The 12,745-nt window shown below is 50.4% G+C and overlaps 2 protein-coding genes across 3 annotated transcripts in view; one reads left to right on the forward strand and one right to left on the reverse strand.

The window, feature by feature from the left end:
- PUDP (pseudouridine 5'-phosphatase) overlaps nucleotides 1–12,745 on the forward strand; it is a 148,449-nt gene that overhangs the window by 33,205 nt on the left and 102,499 nt on the right. For both annotated transcript variants that reach the window (XR_013374615.1, XM_077888097.1), the window contains exon 2: nucleotides 3,129–3,347. Coding sequence is in view for 1 of the 2 variants with exons in the window: in XM_077888097.1 (XP_077744223.1) it covers nucleotides 3,129–3,347 (219 nt within the window). In the remaining variant the exon portion in view is untranslated. The remainder of the gene's footprint in view (nucleotides 1–3,128; nucleotides 3,348–12,745) is intronic.
- LOC144308286 (uncharacterized) lies at nucleotides 2–8,933 on the reverse strand. The gene is made up of 3 exons (XM_077888607.1): nucleotides 8,314–8,933; nucleotides 397–3,688; nucleotides 2–163 (listed from the first exon to the last, which is right to left on the reverse strand). Exons 2-3 carry the CDS (start codon nucleotides 1,360–1,362, stop codon nucleotides 2–4), a joined length of 1,128 nt encoding a protein of 375 aa, XP_077744733.1. The 5' UTR covers nucleotides 1,363–3,688; nucleotides 8,314–8,933.

Consider the following 12,745-nt stretch of genomic DNA (forward strand, 5'->3'; position numbering starts at 1 on the left):
CTCACAGGTCCCGTCCAGTTGGCATGGGTCCACCACGCGGGTCCCGTCCAGTTGACACGGGTCCACCTCGCGAGCCCGTCCAGTTGGCATATTTCCACCACGTGGGTCCGTCCAGTTGGCATGGGTCCACCACGCGGGTCCCGTCCAGTTGGCATGGGTCCACCTCGCGAGCCCGTCCAGTTGGCATATTTCCACCACGCCGGTCCCGTCCAGTTGGCATGGGTCCACCTCGCGAGCCCATCCAGTTGGCATATTTCCACCACGTGGGTCCCATCCAGTTGGCATGGGTCCACCACGTGGGTCCCGTCCAGTTGGCATGGGTCCACCACGTGGGTCCCGTCCAGTTGGCACGGGTCCACCACGCGGGTCCTGTCCAGTTGGCATGGGTCCACCTACGAGCCCATCCAATTGGCATGGGTCCACTACGCGGTCCCATCCAGTTGCATGGGTCCACCACGTGGGTCCCGTCCGGTTGCATGGGTCCACCTCCCGAGCCCGTCCAGGTGGCATGGGTCCACCTCGCGAGCCCGTCCAGTTGGCATATTTCCAGCACGTGGGTCCCGTCCAGTTGGCATGGGTCCACCTCGCAAACCTGTCCAGTTGGCAGGGTCCACCACGTGGGTCCCATCCAGTTGGCATGGGTCCACCTCGCGAGCCCTCCAGTTGGCATGGGTCCACCACGTGGGTCCCGTCCGGTTGGCATGGGTCCACCATGTGGGTCCCATCCAGTTGGCACGGGTCCACCACGCGGGTCCCGTCCACTTGGCACAGGTCCACCTCGCGGGTCCCGTCCAGTTGGCATGGGTCCACCATGTGGGTCCCATCCAGTTGGCATGGGTCCACCACGTGGGTCCCGTCCAGTTGGCACGGGTCCACCACGCGGGTCCCGTCCACTTGGCACAGGTCCACCTCGCGGGTCCCGTCCAGTTGGCACGGGTCCACCACGTGGGTCCCGTCCGGTTGGCATGGGTCCACCACGTGGGTCCCGTCCGGTTGGCATGGGTCCACCACGTGGGTCCCGTCCAGTTGGCATGGGTCCACCATGTGGGTCCCATCCAGTTGGCATGGGTCCACCATGTGGGTCCCGTCCAGTTGGCATGGGTCCACCACGTGGGTCCCGTCCGGTTGGCATGGGTCCACCATGTGGGTCCCGTCCAGTTGGCATGGGTCCATCTCGCGGGTCCCGTCTGGTTGGCATGGGTCCACCACGTGGGTCCCGTCCAGTTGGCATGGGTCCACCACGTGGGTCCCGTCCGGTTGGCATGAGTACACCACGCGGGGTCCCGTCCGGTTGGCACGGGTCCACCTCGCGAGCCCATCCAGTTGGCAGGGTCCACCACGTGGGTCCCATCCAGTTGGCATGGGTCTACCTCACGAGCCCGTCCAGTTGGCACGGGTCCACCACGCGGGTCCCGTCTGGTTGGCACGGGTCCACCACGCGGGTCCTGTCCGGTTGGCACGGTGCCACCACGCGGGTCCCGTCCGGTTGGCACGGGTCACCACACGGGTCCCGTCCGGTTGGCACGGGTCCTCCACGTTTGTCCCGTCTGGTTGGCACAGGTCTACCATGCGGGGCCCATCCAGTTGGCACGGGGCCACCACACGGAGCCCGTCCAGTAGGCATGGGGCCCCACGCGGGGCCCGTCCGATTGACCTATGTCCACCATGCAGTGTCTGTCCAGTAGCATGGTTCTACCACGCAGGGTCTGTCAGTTGGTGTTGATCCACCATGGGGGCTCATCCAGTTGGTGTGTGTCCACGTACAGGGCCTGACCAGTTAGTGTAGGTGCACCACGGAGGGCCCAGCCAGGTGGCCTGGGTGACCCTGCACAGTTATCGCAGCCGTACTCACTCTGTTACCCGTGCTGTCCTCTCTATCCCGAGACTCATTTCATAAGTGGAGCTCGTACTTCTGAGTCCCCTTCATCTGTGTCACCCATCCTCTCACCCCGCCGCCCCTCTGGCGGCCACCACGTTGTTTTCTGTGTTAAAGACTGTTTACTTTCTTTGTTCTGTCTTTGAAATTTCACATGTAAAGGAATCTGTCGATTCTGTGTCTTACTGTGACTTTGCATGACACCACGTAGGTCACTCTGTATTGTCACCAGTGGCAAGATTTCATTTGTTTTATGGCCAAAGCAGTATTGTGTTGTGTATAGCATGTCTGTATGCACGCATCTGTTGATGGACGCTTACGTTGCTTCCCTATCTTGGGTATTGAAAATAAAGCTGGGGTGAACGTGGGGGTGCAGAGGTGGTTTTGAATTAGCCTTTTGTTTTCCTCGGGCAAACGCTTTAGTGTCATTGCTGGCCTGTGTAGTAGCTCTCTTCCTAACTCTTTGAGGACCCTCCATGCTGTTTTCCAGAGAGCCTGCACCAGTTTGCATCTCCACCGATGGTGCACGAGGGTTCCTTTCTTCCAACATCCTCAGCCCACTCGTTGTACTTGTCTTTGGGATGACAGCTCATCTCACGGGTGAGCCGATGTCTCCTTATGGTTTGGGACAGAGCCCTTTGCCCATGGGACCTGACCCTGTGTACGGTGTGACAACTGTGTGGAATTGTTGACACCCGCTGGCATCACAGACTTGCTGGGTGTGGGGAAGCTCCCGTCCGGCACACACAGCTGGTGTGAGAGGTGCTCTGAGTGTGAGCGCAGCAGAACACGAGCCTGTCCAGAACCGGTGCGTTCTCACGTGGGAGCTTTGCAGCGGCACCCGTGGCCAGACGTTTCTGTGCGGACTGTCACGGGGCGATGGAAGTGTCCCTGCCAGGAGGGGTCACCCACACTGACCCTTGTGTGCAGCTGGCTCCCGGCAGCTTGAATACCCGGTGATGGCGTCACGGCTTCCGCCGCCCCAAGTGCACATTTGGGCTCATACATGCACTTGTCTGTATCAAAGAATTATCAACAATAAAATGGGCTTCGTTTCTTTCCCAGTTCTTCACTTTCCAGATCACAGCTGCAAACACAACTGCAGCACAGCATTGTCCCAATGACCTGCGACATTTCCGGTATTGGCATAGATGTCCGCGCAGATGGCCTGCATCACACACACGTATGTACCTAGTAGAGACCCGGGGCATAGCACACACCCCTAAACGTCGCCCTGTCTTTGTTTCTGCAGATACGGAACGGCTCTATTCAGTGGTGTTTCAGGAAATATGCGATCGCTACGGAAAGAAATACAGCTGGGATGTCAAGTCCCTTGTTATGGGGAAAAAGGCAACGGAGGCGGCCCAGATCGTAATAGACGTCCTGCAGCTCCCCATGTCCAAAGAGGAGCTGGTGGACGAAAGCCAGATGAAGTTGAAAGAATTATTCCCCACGGCTGCTCTGATGCCAGGTACGTGCCCCTCCGTGTGATGGGATCATATCCGCGCGCCTTTGAGGTATTGTTGTAAACCCTGGTCACTGGCCCGTGCCGGGCTTGCTTTTGTGTCTTCCTTTGTCTTGATAGCTTCTCAGGAAAACCTCGTCTTGTTTGAGGCTCACAGGTACTCCAGAGAGAGTTTGCTTAATCCTATGCTGTGATTCCATCTGGTCTTTCCAAGGGCTTCCTTCCAAGGAAGGAACCACTGAGTCCCAAGGTCCAAAAACATGCGAACTGTGCTCGTTCCGGTGTTGTACCAGTACCACACTCACGACGGAATCGCATCAAGGTCCGATAGGTGGCTTTGCCTTTTCCTGTTCAAAATGAGACACGAGATTATTTTAGCGAATATTTAAACGTGAGCAAATTGATGATAAGCAAGCCGCTAAATCTTCCCAAACAACCTTCTTTTTATTATTTTTTCTTTTTTTTTTTTAAGTTAAGAGCATAATTCATTTTCAACACGTGTGTTTACATGCCCTTCACCCCTTTCTTCACTTGTTTTCCTTTGAAAGCAAAGATGACTTCTCTCCCTTGGGGCTTGTTAAGTGAAGATCGATCAGAACTCCGTTGTCTGCTGTTTCTTGCTAAAAGTCAGAAGGTCGAGAATGTTCTAGATTACAGGGCTGAAAGATGCCAAAAAATGGAGTGCTATTTTAAGAGTCTTCCAGGGAGAAAGGTGAATACTCTGTCTTTGGAATTAACGGTGCAAGGACAGGGGAAAAACAAATGTGCAGTTACGGCCATAATTTTGTATTTACAATTGTATTCCTGTGACTCATAGTTTTGAAACATGTGTGTTTAAAAAATATTTACGCATGCATCCAAAAGTGCAGATTGAATATTCCCTGGGAATAGAGAATTTCCTGTAAACGACCTGCTAGTACCACTGCCTGTGTCACATAGAAACCACATACGTGCGCTGTGCTTGGATGACACACAAATCTGAATGTCGGGCGTGGGCACGAGCTCCGTGTCCGCTGCCATCCTGGACCCTTTGCACACGGAGCTATCGCGACAGCCTTTAATGATGGAAACACGTCCATACAGCTCAGTTTTCAAATCATGGTAGAAACCAGACCTGGTAAAACTGACCGTCTCATCCATCTCTAGGTGTCTAGTTTGGTGGTGTCGCGTAGCGTCACGCTGTCGGGTCACGGCCCCCAGCACCCGTCTCTAGGACTTCTTCATCTTAGAAAACAGACACTCTGACCCATCCACCACTCACTCCCCATTCGGCCCTCCTTCCAGCCCCTGGCACCATCATTCTGCATTCTGTGTGTGTGAACTGGACTATTGTACGTACCTCGTTTGGGGGGGGTGGCTCATACAGGATTTGTCCTTTCCGGATTGGCTGTTTGAACTTAGCATCACGTCCTCAAGGTTCATTCATGTTGTCGCATGATATAGGATTGTCTTCCGTTTTCCCCACCCCGGTACAGCTACATCACGTTGTGTGTGTCCATTCGTCTCTTGATACTCGTTGGAGTCCTTTCTCTTCCTGGCTATTATGAAGGATGCTGCTATGGACGTAGGAATACGGAGACGTTTCTGCGACCGTGCTTTCAGTTTCTGGCTCGTGTACCTGGAAGCGGGCTCATGGAGCGTATGGTGGTTCCGTTTGCTATCTCTTGAGGAGCCAGCCTACTGTGTTCTAGAGTGACTGCACCCTATTATTTTCTAACTGTCCACGAGTGTTCCCGTTTCTCCACATTTTCACCAACACTTACTTATTTTCTGTGGTTTTTGGTTGTTCTTGTTAGTAGGCATTCTCAGATGTACAAAGTAAAAACTCATTGTAGTTCAGATTTGCATTTCTCTAATGATGAATAATGGAGAACCTTAGTTTATATGCTTTTAACTATTTCTGTGTTTTCTTTGGAGAGCTGTCTTAAGTCTTTTGCCCATTTTTAAAAATAGGGTTACTTTTTTGTTGTTATTTGGTGGGAGTTCTTTATATTTCCTGGATAAACCCCTTATCAGACACTTATCAGTGTGCAAATAAATATTTTTTTCTTCCTATTTCAATAGGTTACCTTTTCATCCTCCTGCGTGCTTTGATGTGCAAGATTTTTTAAGTTTCATGCAGTCCCATTTGGCTCCCAGTTTGCTCTCGTTGTCTGAGTGTTTGCTGTTCTACCCAAGACATCAGTATAAAATCCAATTTCCTAAAGCTTTCCTCCTATGTTTTATTCCAGGAATGTTACAGCTTTAGGTCTTTGATTAATTTCAAATTAATCCTTGTATGTCAAACCTCAGTCGTTTGCCTGTGGATATCCTAAGTATCCCCAATTTCGTGGGAATTTGTCGGAGAGACGGGCCTTATGCTCTCGAGTGGTCTTGGCATATTGTTGAAGATTATTCAAACCACGGGACGCCCAGGTGGCTCAGCAGTTGAGGCCTGCCTTCGGCCCATGGCGCGATCCCGGAGTCCTGGGATCGAGTCCCACATCGGGCTCCCTGCATGGAACCTATTTCTCCCTCTTCCTGTGTCACTACCTCTCTGTGTCTCTCATGAAGAAATAAAATCTTAAAAAAAAAAAAGAGATTATTCAAAGATTCAAAGATTATTCTTGCATATATGCAAGAGTCTATTTCTGTGCTTTCTGTTCTGTTCTGTTGGTCTTCCTGCCTGTACTGCACTGCTTTGATAACTATAGCTTTATAATGTGTTTTCAATCAAGAAGTTCAAGACCTCCAACTTTTATTATCTCTTTTCAATATTTTTATGGCAGTTGAGAGTCCCTTGAGTGTCTGTTTAAACTTTAGGATGTTTTCTGTGTTTAATATGCTTGGGATCTTGGTAGGGATCACTTTGAATGTGCATATTGTTTTGGGTAGTATGGACATTTTAATACCAGATTTTCCAGTTTATGAACATGGGATGTTTTTCCATTTATTTATATCTTCTTTTTTAATGTTTTCAGCAATGACTTGTCGCTTCAGTGTACAAGTCTTTCACCATCTTCGGAGTATATTCCTTTTTGATGTGTTATAAATGGCATAATTTTAACTTTCTTTTCAGATTGTTCATTGTTAGTATCTAGAAATGTGACTTTGCATGTTGATTTTTGTGTCCTCCAGTGTTGCTGGATTTCTTTACCAGGTCTAACAGTTTTTATGTGTTTGAAACCTGTAGGATTTTTTACTTATAAGGTCACGTCTTCTGCAAATGGGGATACTTACTTTCTGCCTTTACAGTTTGGATGTGTCTTCGTTTTCCTGCTTCATTGCTCTGGCTAGGTCTTCTGGCACTATGTGTAGGACTGTTATCTTATTCCTGATCTCAGAGGAAGAGTTTTCACCTTCTGTGAAGTATGATGTTAGCTGTGGGCTTTTCACGTACGGTCTTTGTTATGTTGAGGCAGTTTTAGTCAACCTACTTTTCTTTTTCTCAGTTTCAGTGTTGGTATCATGAAAAGGTGTTGAGTTTTGTCAAATGCTCTTGCCACATCAATGGATAGAATTATATAGTTTTTGTCATTCACTTTGTTGATATGGTGTATCACAGTGTTTTTTTTTTTTTTTTTGTATGTTGTGAACCATCTGTGCCTTCCAGCAATAACTTCCACCTGGTGATGGCATATATTGCTTTTAATGCGTTGTCAAAATCAGTTTGCTAGTATTTTTTTTAGTATTTCTGCCTCCATACCCATTATAGATATCAATATATAGTTTTCTTGTAGTGTTTTTGCCTGGCTTTTGTATGAGGGTAATGTTGGTCTCATAGAATGAGCACACATACACCTTTCTCTTCAGATTTCTGTAGGGGTTTGAGGAATATTCATTTAATCCTCTTTGGTAGGCTTCATCACAGATGGGTTTTCCTTTGTTGGGAGGTTTCTTATCCCTGAACAAATATCCTTAGTATTTTATATCTGATCAGACTTTCGGTTTCTTGATTTGATCTTGACACAAAATATATATTTCTTTTTTTTCTTTTTTAAGATTTTATTTATTTATTCATGAGAGACACACAGAGAGAGGCAGAGACCTATGCAGAGGGAGAAGCAGGCTCCGCATGGGGAGCCCGATGTGGGACTTGATCCCAGGACCCCAGAATCACAACCTGAGCCAAAGGTATATTCTCAACCACTGAGCCACCCAGATACCTCAAGGGTATTTATTTCTAACAATATATCCCTTTCCTGGTTATCCAGTTTGTTGGCATACACTCTTTAGCATTATTCTCCTAAATCTTTTTTTTTTCCCCTTAATTTCTGTGGCATTGGTTTTAATGTCACCCTTCTTCATTTCTGATTTTAGCTATTTGAACTTCTCTTGTTTTTCTCTTAATCTAGCTAAGTATTTGTCCATCCTGTTAACATTTAACCTGGATTATCTTTCATTGTTCAACATGCTAATAAGTACCCATAATGTATTAGGTATGCAAATGTATTTTCCCTACATTATCCTCTCAAACCTTTCAAGTGCTGTTCCTTCTTGTATTTTTGTTCTGTACTCTAAGAAACACTTGATATATGTTCTACTACAATGCCCAGAAATGTGATGTTTTCTCAAGCTAGTGTGGTAGTTTGGCTGGAATACTACGAAGTCTACACCATGAACTCTACTTGGTGAAACCAATTGATGCAGTGTTCTCATTTAGCTTTGGCAGTGACCACACATCACTTATGTAAGATACTCATCATAGATGATTACAGGTCACTTAATTCAGAAGTTTCTAATTTAAAAGTAAGGCAGGAGCTAGTTCCAAAGATAGCGTAGTCCTACAGAACTTAACCTAGATGACTTCTTCTTTGGACGTCTTGTGTATTGTCATCGGTGAGGCTGGTGAGAGTTAAAATAAGTATACACAAAATATCTTATTTGATTCTATGAATCTTACATAAAGTAGGGCAACGTTTCTACCCTAAAGGACAGGCTTCACAAACCCTGTCTTCCTTCCATTCCTTCCACCCACCCTTCATCTCCGTACCTGAGCCAAACCTGAAATCCCCTGAGAAGGTGATCTCCTGGATACTGGGTGGAGGGACAGTGTTCAGAAAAACTGGCCGCCGTCCTCTTTCTAGATGTGGGTGTTGATTCTCTTCACCTCGTGCTTTGTTCCCATTATGAAGCTGAGGATGATCGCATAACCCGTGGCAACTTTTATCTCTTCTCTTTCTGAAGGTACTTTCTGGTAGGAATTTTTGGTTGTGGAAGTCACCTTGAGCTTATTAGACAAGAAGGCTGCCTGTCGAGAGGCTGTATTATTAATTCACTAGCATTCATTTTCTCATACTTTCAAGGTGAAACCTGCGGCGCACGTAGGTATTTAACAAGTAAAATAGGAGAAGGGATGGCAGGATGCCAGGGGGCTGCAGCCACCAGGTAGATGTTAAGAGTATGTCCTTCCTTGGGCCCATCACGGGTAACAGCCACAATTATGATGTAAGGATCCATGACCAGGATCAGCATTCCAAATATGATGTAAGGGGTGTCCTTCCCTGTGGCCACCACCAGGGGCAGCAACCCCCACCCCCAGATATGATGTAGAGTGTGTCCCTCCCGGGGCCCATCACCAGGGGCAGCAGCTCCCCCAGTTATGATGTAGGGTGTGACCTTCCCTGGGCCCATCACCAGGGGCAGCAGCTCCCCCAGTTATGATGTAGGGTGTGGCCTTCCCTGGGCCCATCACCAGGGGCAGCAGCTCCTCCAGTTATGATGTAGGGTGTGACCTTCCCTGGGCCCATCACCAGGGGCAGCAGCTCCCCCAGTTATGATGTAGGGTGTGGCCTTCCCTGGGCCCATCACCAGGGGCAGCAGCTCCCCCTGTTATGATGCAGGGGTATGTCCCTCTCTGGGCCCATCACGGGGGGCAGTAGGCTGCAGGTGTGATTTAGGGCTGTGTCCTTTACTGCCTGCAGGATAGGACTGTCCCATGGGGCTCAACACAGAGGCAGACCTGACCAGAATCCCTCTGACATCAGCTGGACTGTGTCTTAAAGGAAGCCTCTCTCCTCCACAATGGCCATGCGCCTCCTCAGTACAGACACTCTGGAGGTGTTTTCCACATGACTTAGTAGGTAAATGTGAGCCCTGAGTTAGTGCACGGTTTGGTTATTTTATGAAAACAGAGCTCTTTTGAATTGTGCCAAAAAATATAGAAAAAGAGACAAAATGGCTCATCAGTTTTAACTTTTCTGGGGTTTTCACAGGTTGTATGGGTTCACAAGTTGAAGTGCATCTTGCAGTCCACTAGGAAAGTCCTTGACTTGGCATTTTAGGAAAACCTTTTAAAAATCATTCCCCATGAAAGGTGTCAGTAAGCTATATTTTGGCTTCGACAGATTCCTTCATCCTCAGGTTCTTGGAGTTTGATAAAATAATGTAGTTGGCATAATTTTCCAAGTGTCACTTGGCTTAGAGGTACCTCCTATGGTATGGAATCCTCCAGAAGGCTTCCCTGTTCTGTTCTGTGCATTTCACAAGGAGACCCCAAGACATGGCCTCCGGGCCGAGTCGGAGGAGTGTGACAAGCCCGGCGTGGGCCCTGTGGTCGGCTCTGCACCGCTCCCTCCCCGTGGGCACCCCTTCCTCCTTGCTCCTGAGGACATCCCTGCAGGGGGGCAGAGCGCAGATGATGAGCTGGGGCCCCGGTTCACTGGACAGCGAGGGCTGTGGCGTCCAGGGCTCCTCCGCAGGGACAGGCGGCTGAGGAGGGGAGCTAGCAGGTGTGTGGCCTGTGGGGTTGGGGTGTGTGTGTGTGTGGTACGGGGGGCAGATCAGTCCCCACTCTTCCGCTGGGCTCTCCGAGTGCTCTTGGGGTCAGGCCCCCGCCCCCGCCCCCGCTGGAAACTGGAGGTATGTTTCCATGGTGGAGTCTTGCTCCAGCACATAAACTGGGGCGTGCAGGGGGGGCCTTCCCCAGGCAGCATCCGGACCTCACGGGGGGCTCACAAGGCACTCATGTTCTCCTCCATCTCTGCTTAGCTTCATGGAACAATGCAAGCTGTCCGAGACTTGGGCACGTCGTCCCCTGTCTGCCGAGTCCCTTCCTCCTCGTGTGCCAGGCCAGCTCCTCCTGCCTCCTGACGTCTGATGCTCCGTGTGTGCCTGTTCTTTCCCTCCTTTCCTCCTCCTGTGCTTCTTACGGCCTTACTCGTCTGAGGTCGTCAGCAGGGGTGTGCACAGCCCCCCTCTGTTGTGGCTTGTGCTCTCATCCCCCAGCTAGGCCCGAAGGCACTCGGTTCCTGGGTGCTGTCCTGCAGCTCTCGTGCCTTATCTTGTAGCCCTCCCAACCATCCGGTGCCGAGTGGGTGCTCAGGGGGACCCTTCGGCCGGGGTGGGTGTGTAGTCCGTTTGGAGGACGAGCAGGTCTGCCCATGTGAAAGCCCACAGACGCATACAGGGTCACATCAGAAGGAAATTGCAGACTGGGTATGGATGAAAGTAAGGCACGCTGTGCTTGGAGCAGCAGCAGCTCGGTGGCTGTGCTTGACCTTGGGGTCACCTGAGGAGAGCACACGATACAGGGTGGTGAGCCGAGACGGCATGGCTGTTCAGATGCAAGCGGGTGGACGTGGCAGATTCAGGCAGCCAGTGCACTTGCTTCCGTGACAGCTTGACGCTCGGCCTCTGCTCGTGGATGTGCTCGTGGAATAATAGGCCTTTCAGCTCGGTTCCTGAGGGTCCGTGCTCCCGAGCTCATCTGTTTGCTGCTTCCCACAGTGGGAAGCCATTGGGATATTGAATGGGAGTTGTTCCACACTGAGTCCCCCATGCTGGGGCGCAGGGGGTCCCTCTGGGTGCGGCCCTTGGTGATGGGCAGCGGGCAGGTGCGCCGGAGGAGGACCAGGATAGAAGGACGTCACACCTGAGGTGGAGCCAGAAGGTCTCAGCGGACCACAGACCCAGTGTGACCCGTGCTGCTGCCAAAAATCAGTACTCACGTGACAGACCAGGGCTGCAACTCCGTTAACACTTGGTCCTTGAACATTTGAGGCTGTCGCACCACACAGGTAAAAACAATCTTAAAGTGCTCCCCAGCAGCTTGTAAGGATGGAAGCTGAGTCTCCGCATGGGTTTTCACATGTCCAATGTGTCTCTATAGGAATAAAAGGATAGGGGATCCCTGGGTGGCTCAGCGGTTGAACGTCTGCCTTCAGTCCAGGGCGTGATCCTGGAGTCCTGGGATCGAGTCCCACATCGAGTTCTCTGCATGGAGCCTGCTTCTCTCTCTGCCTGTGTCTCTGCCTCTCTCTCTCTGTCTCTCATGAATAAATAAATAAAAAATAAATAAATAAATAAATAAAATCTTAAAAAAAAAAAAGAAGAAAAGCATAGTCATTCATATGGAAGCTGTCCCTTCGTGGTCCCAGGCCACAATCACTGTGTCAGTCCTTTTACTGCTTTTGTCATGAGGGAAATCACACACTTGCTTCATATAGTAGCAGAGTGTAGACACTGGAAGCCCCTCCCGCTGAGTCCTGCTCCGTGGACGTGACCGTTCCTTACCCCTTAACCACCTGGAAGGCTGTGTCCTTGCAGACCTTACGATACCTCTGCATGTGTGGGTAGACGGATACGCAGACTCACACTCACTCGTGCACCCCTTGGAGGAATAAAATCGTCCGTGTAGATGTATAGAAAATCACATACGTGATTCATAGTAGGAAAATTCTGAATGATTTGAATTAAGTTGACAGTGTTTCTAGGACGAGACAGATTTGAGGCAAGTGAGAACTTCCCTAGGATGCTAGGTGCTTGTGCTTCGTGAGCCCCTAAATGCAGGATGTCCCTGGCACACGAGGTGCACAGAGCATCCTGCGTGCACGGAGCAGCTACAGGCTCGTGTTCATTTGCTGCAGGACCCCCATGAGGCTTATGCCGAGTGCAGTTTGAAGAAGACATCAGCAGGTTCTGTGCCACTTACGGGGTCCGTGTGTCTCACTAACACAGAGCCTGGGCATCCCCAGAGGCCCCAGAACACTCTCCCTCTGTCCTGTCCCAGAAGGACGCTGCATGGCTCTGCAGGTGGCTCGTGGGCGAGCATCCGTGATAGTGACGGTCACCAGCGAGCCTTGAGGACCGGCCTGCGTCGGGTCCTCCCTGTTTTCACAGGTGTGCATGCCTGTCCACCTCTGGTCCCTCGTGGCATCTGCATATCACAGACGATGCCATCGGGGCCGGCGGGATTCCAGTCACGTGCCCCAAGACTACCAAGGGTGGCGCTCGCGCTGTAGAATGCACAGCTCTGGCCTACGCGCTCTGCTGTCCTGACCATGCGGCAGTGGCCTTACAGCCGCGTCACCGGCCGCCATACAGTGAAGTAAAAGTTGTTTTACAACAGATCTGCTGTTGTTTGGGTCTCATTTTTGGATGCCCGAGGCAGGCAGAAGGAGCTGCTGCGGATGGGAGCTGTTTGG

Source organism: Canis aureus, chromosome X (genome assembly GCF_053574225.1).
Source record: "Canis aureus isolate CA01 chromosome X, VMU_Caureus_v.1.0, whole genome shotgun sequence".
NCBI classification, from domain to species: domain Eukaryota; kingdom Metazoa; phylum Chordata; class Mammalia; order Carnivora; family Canidae; genus Canis; species Canis aureus.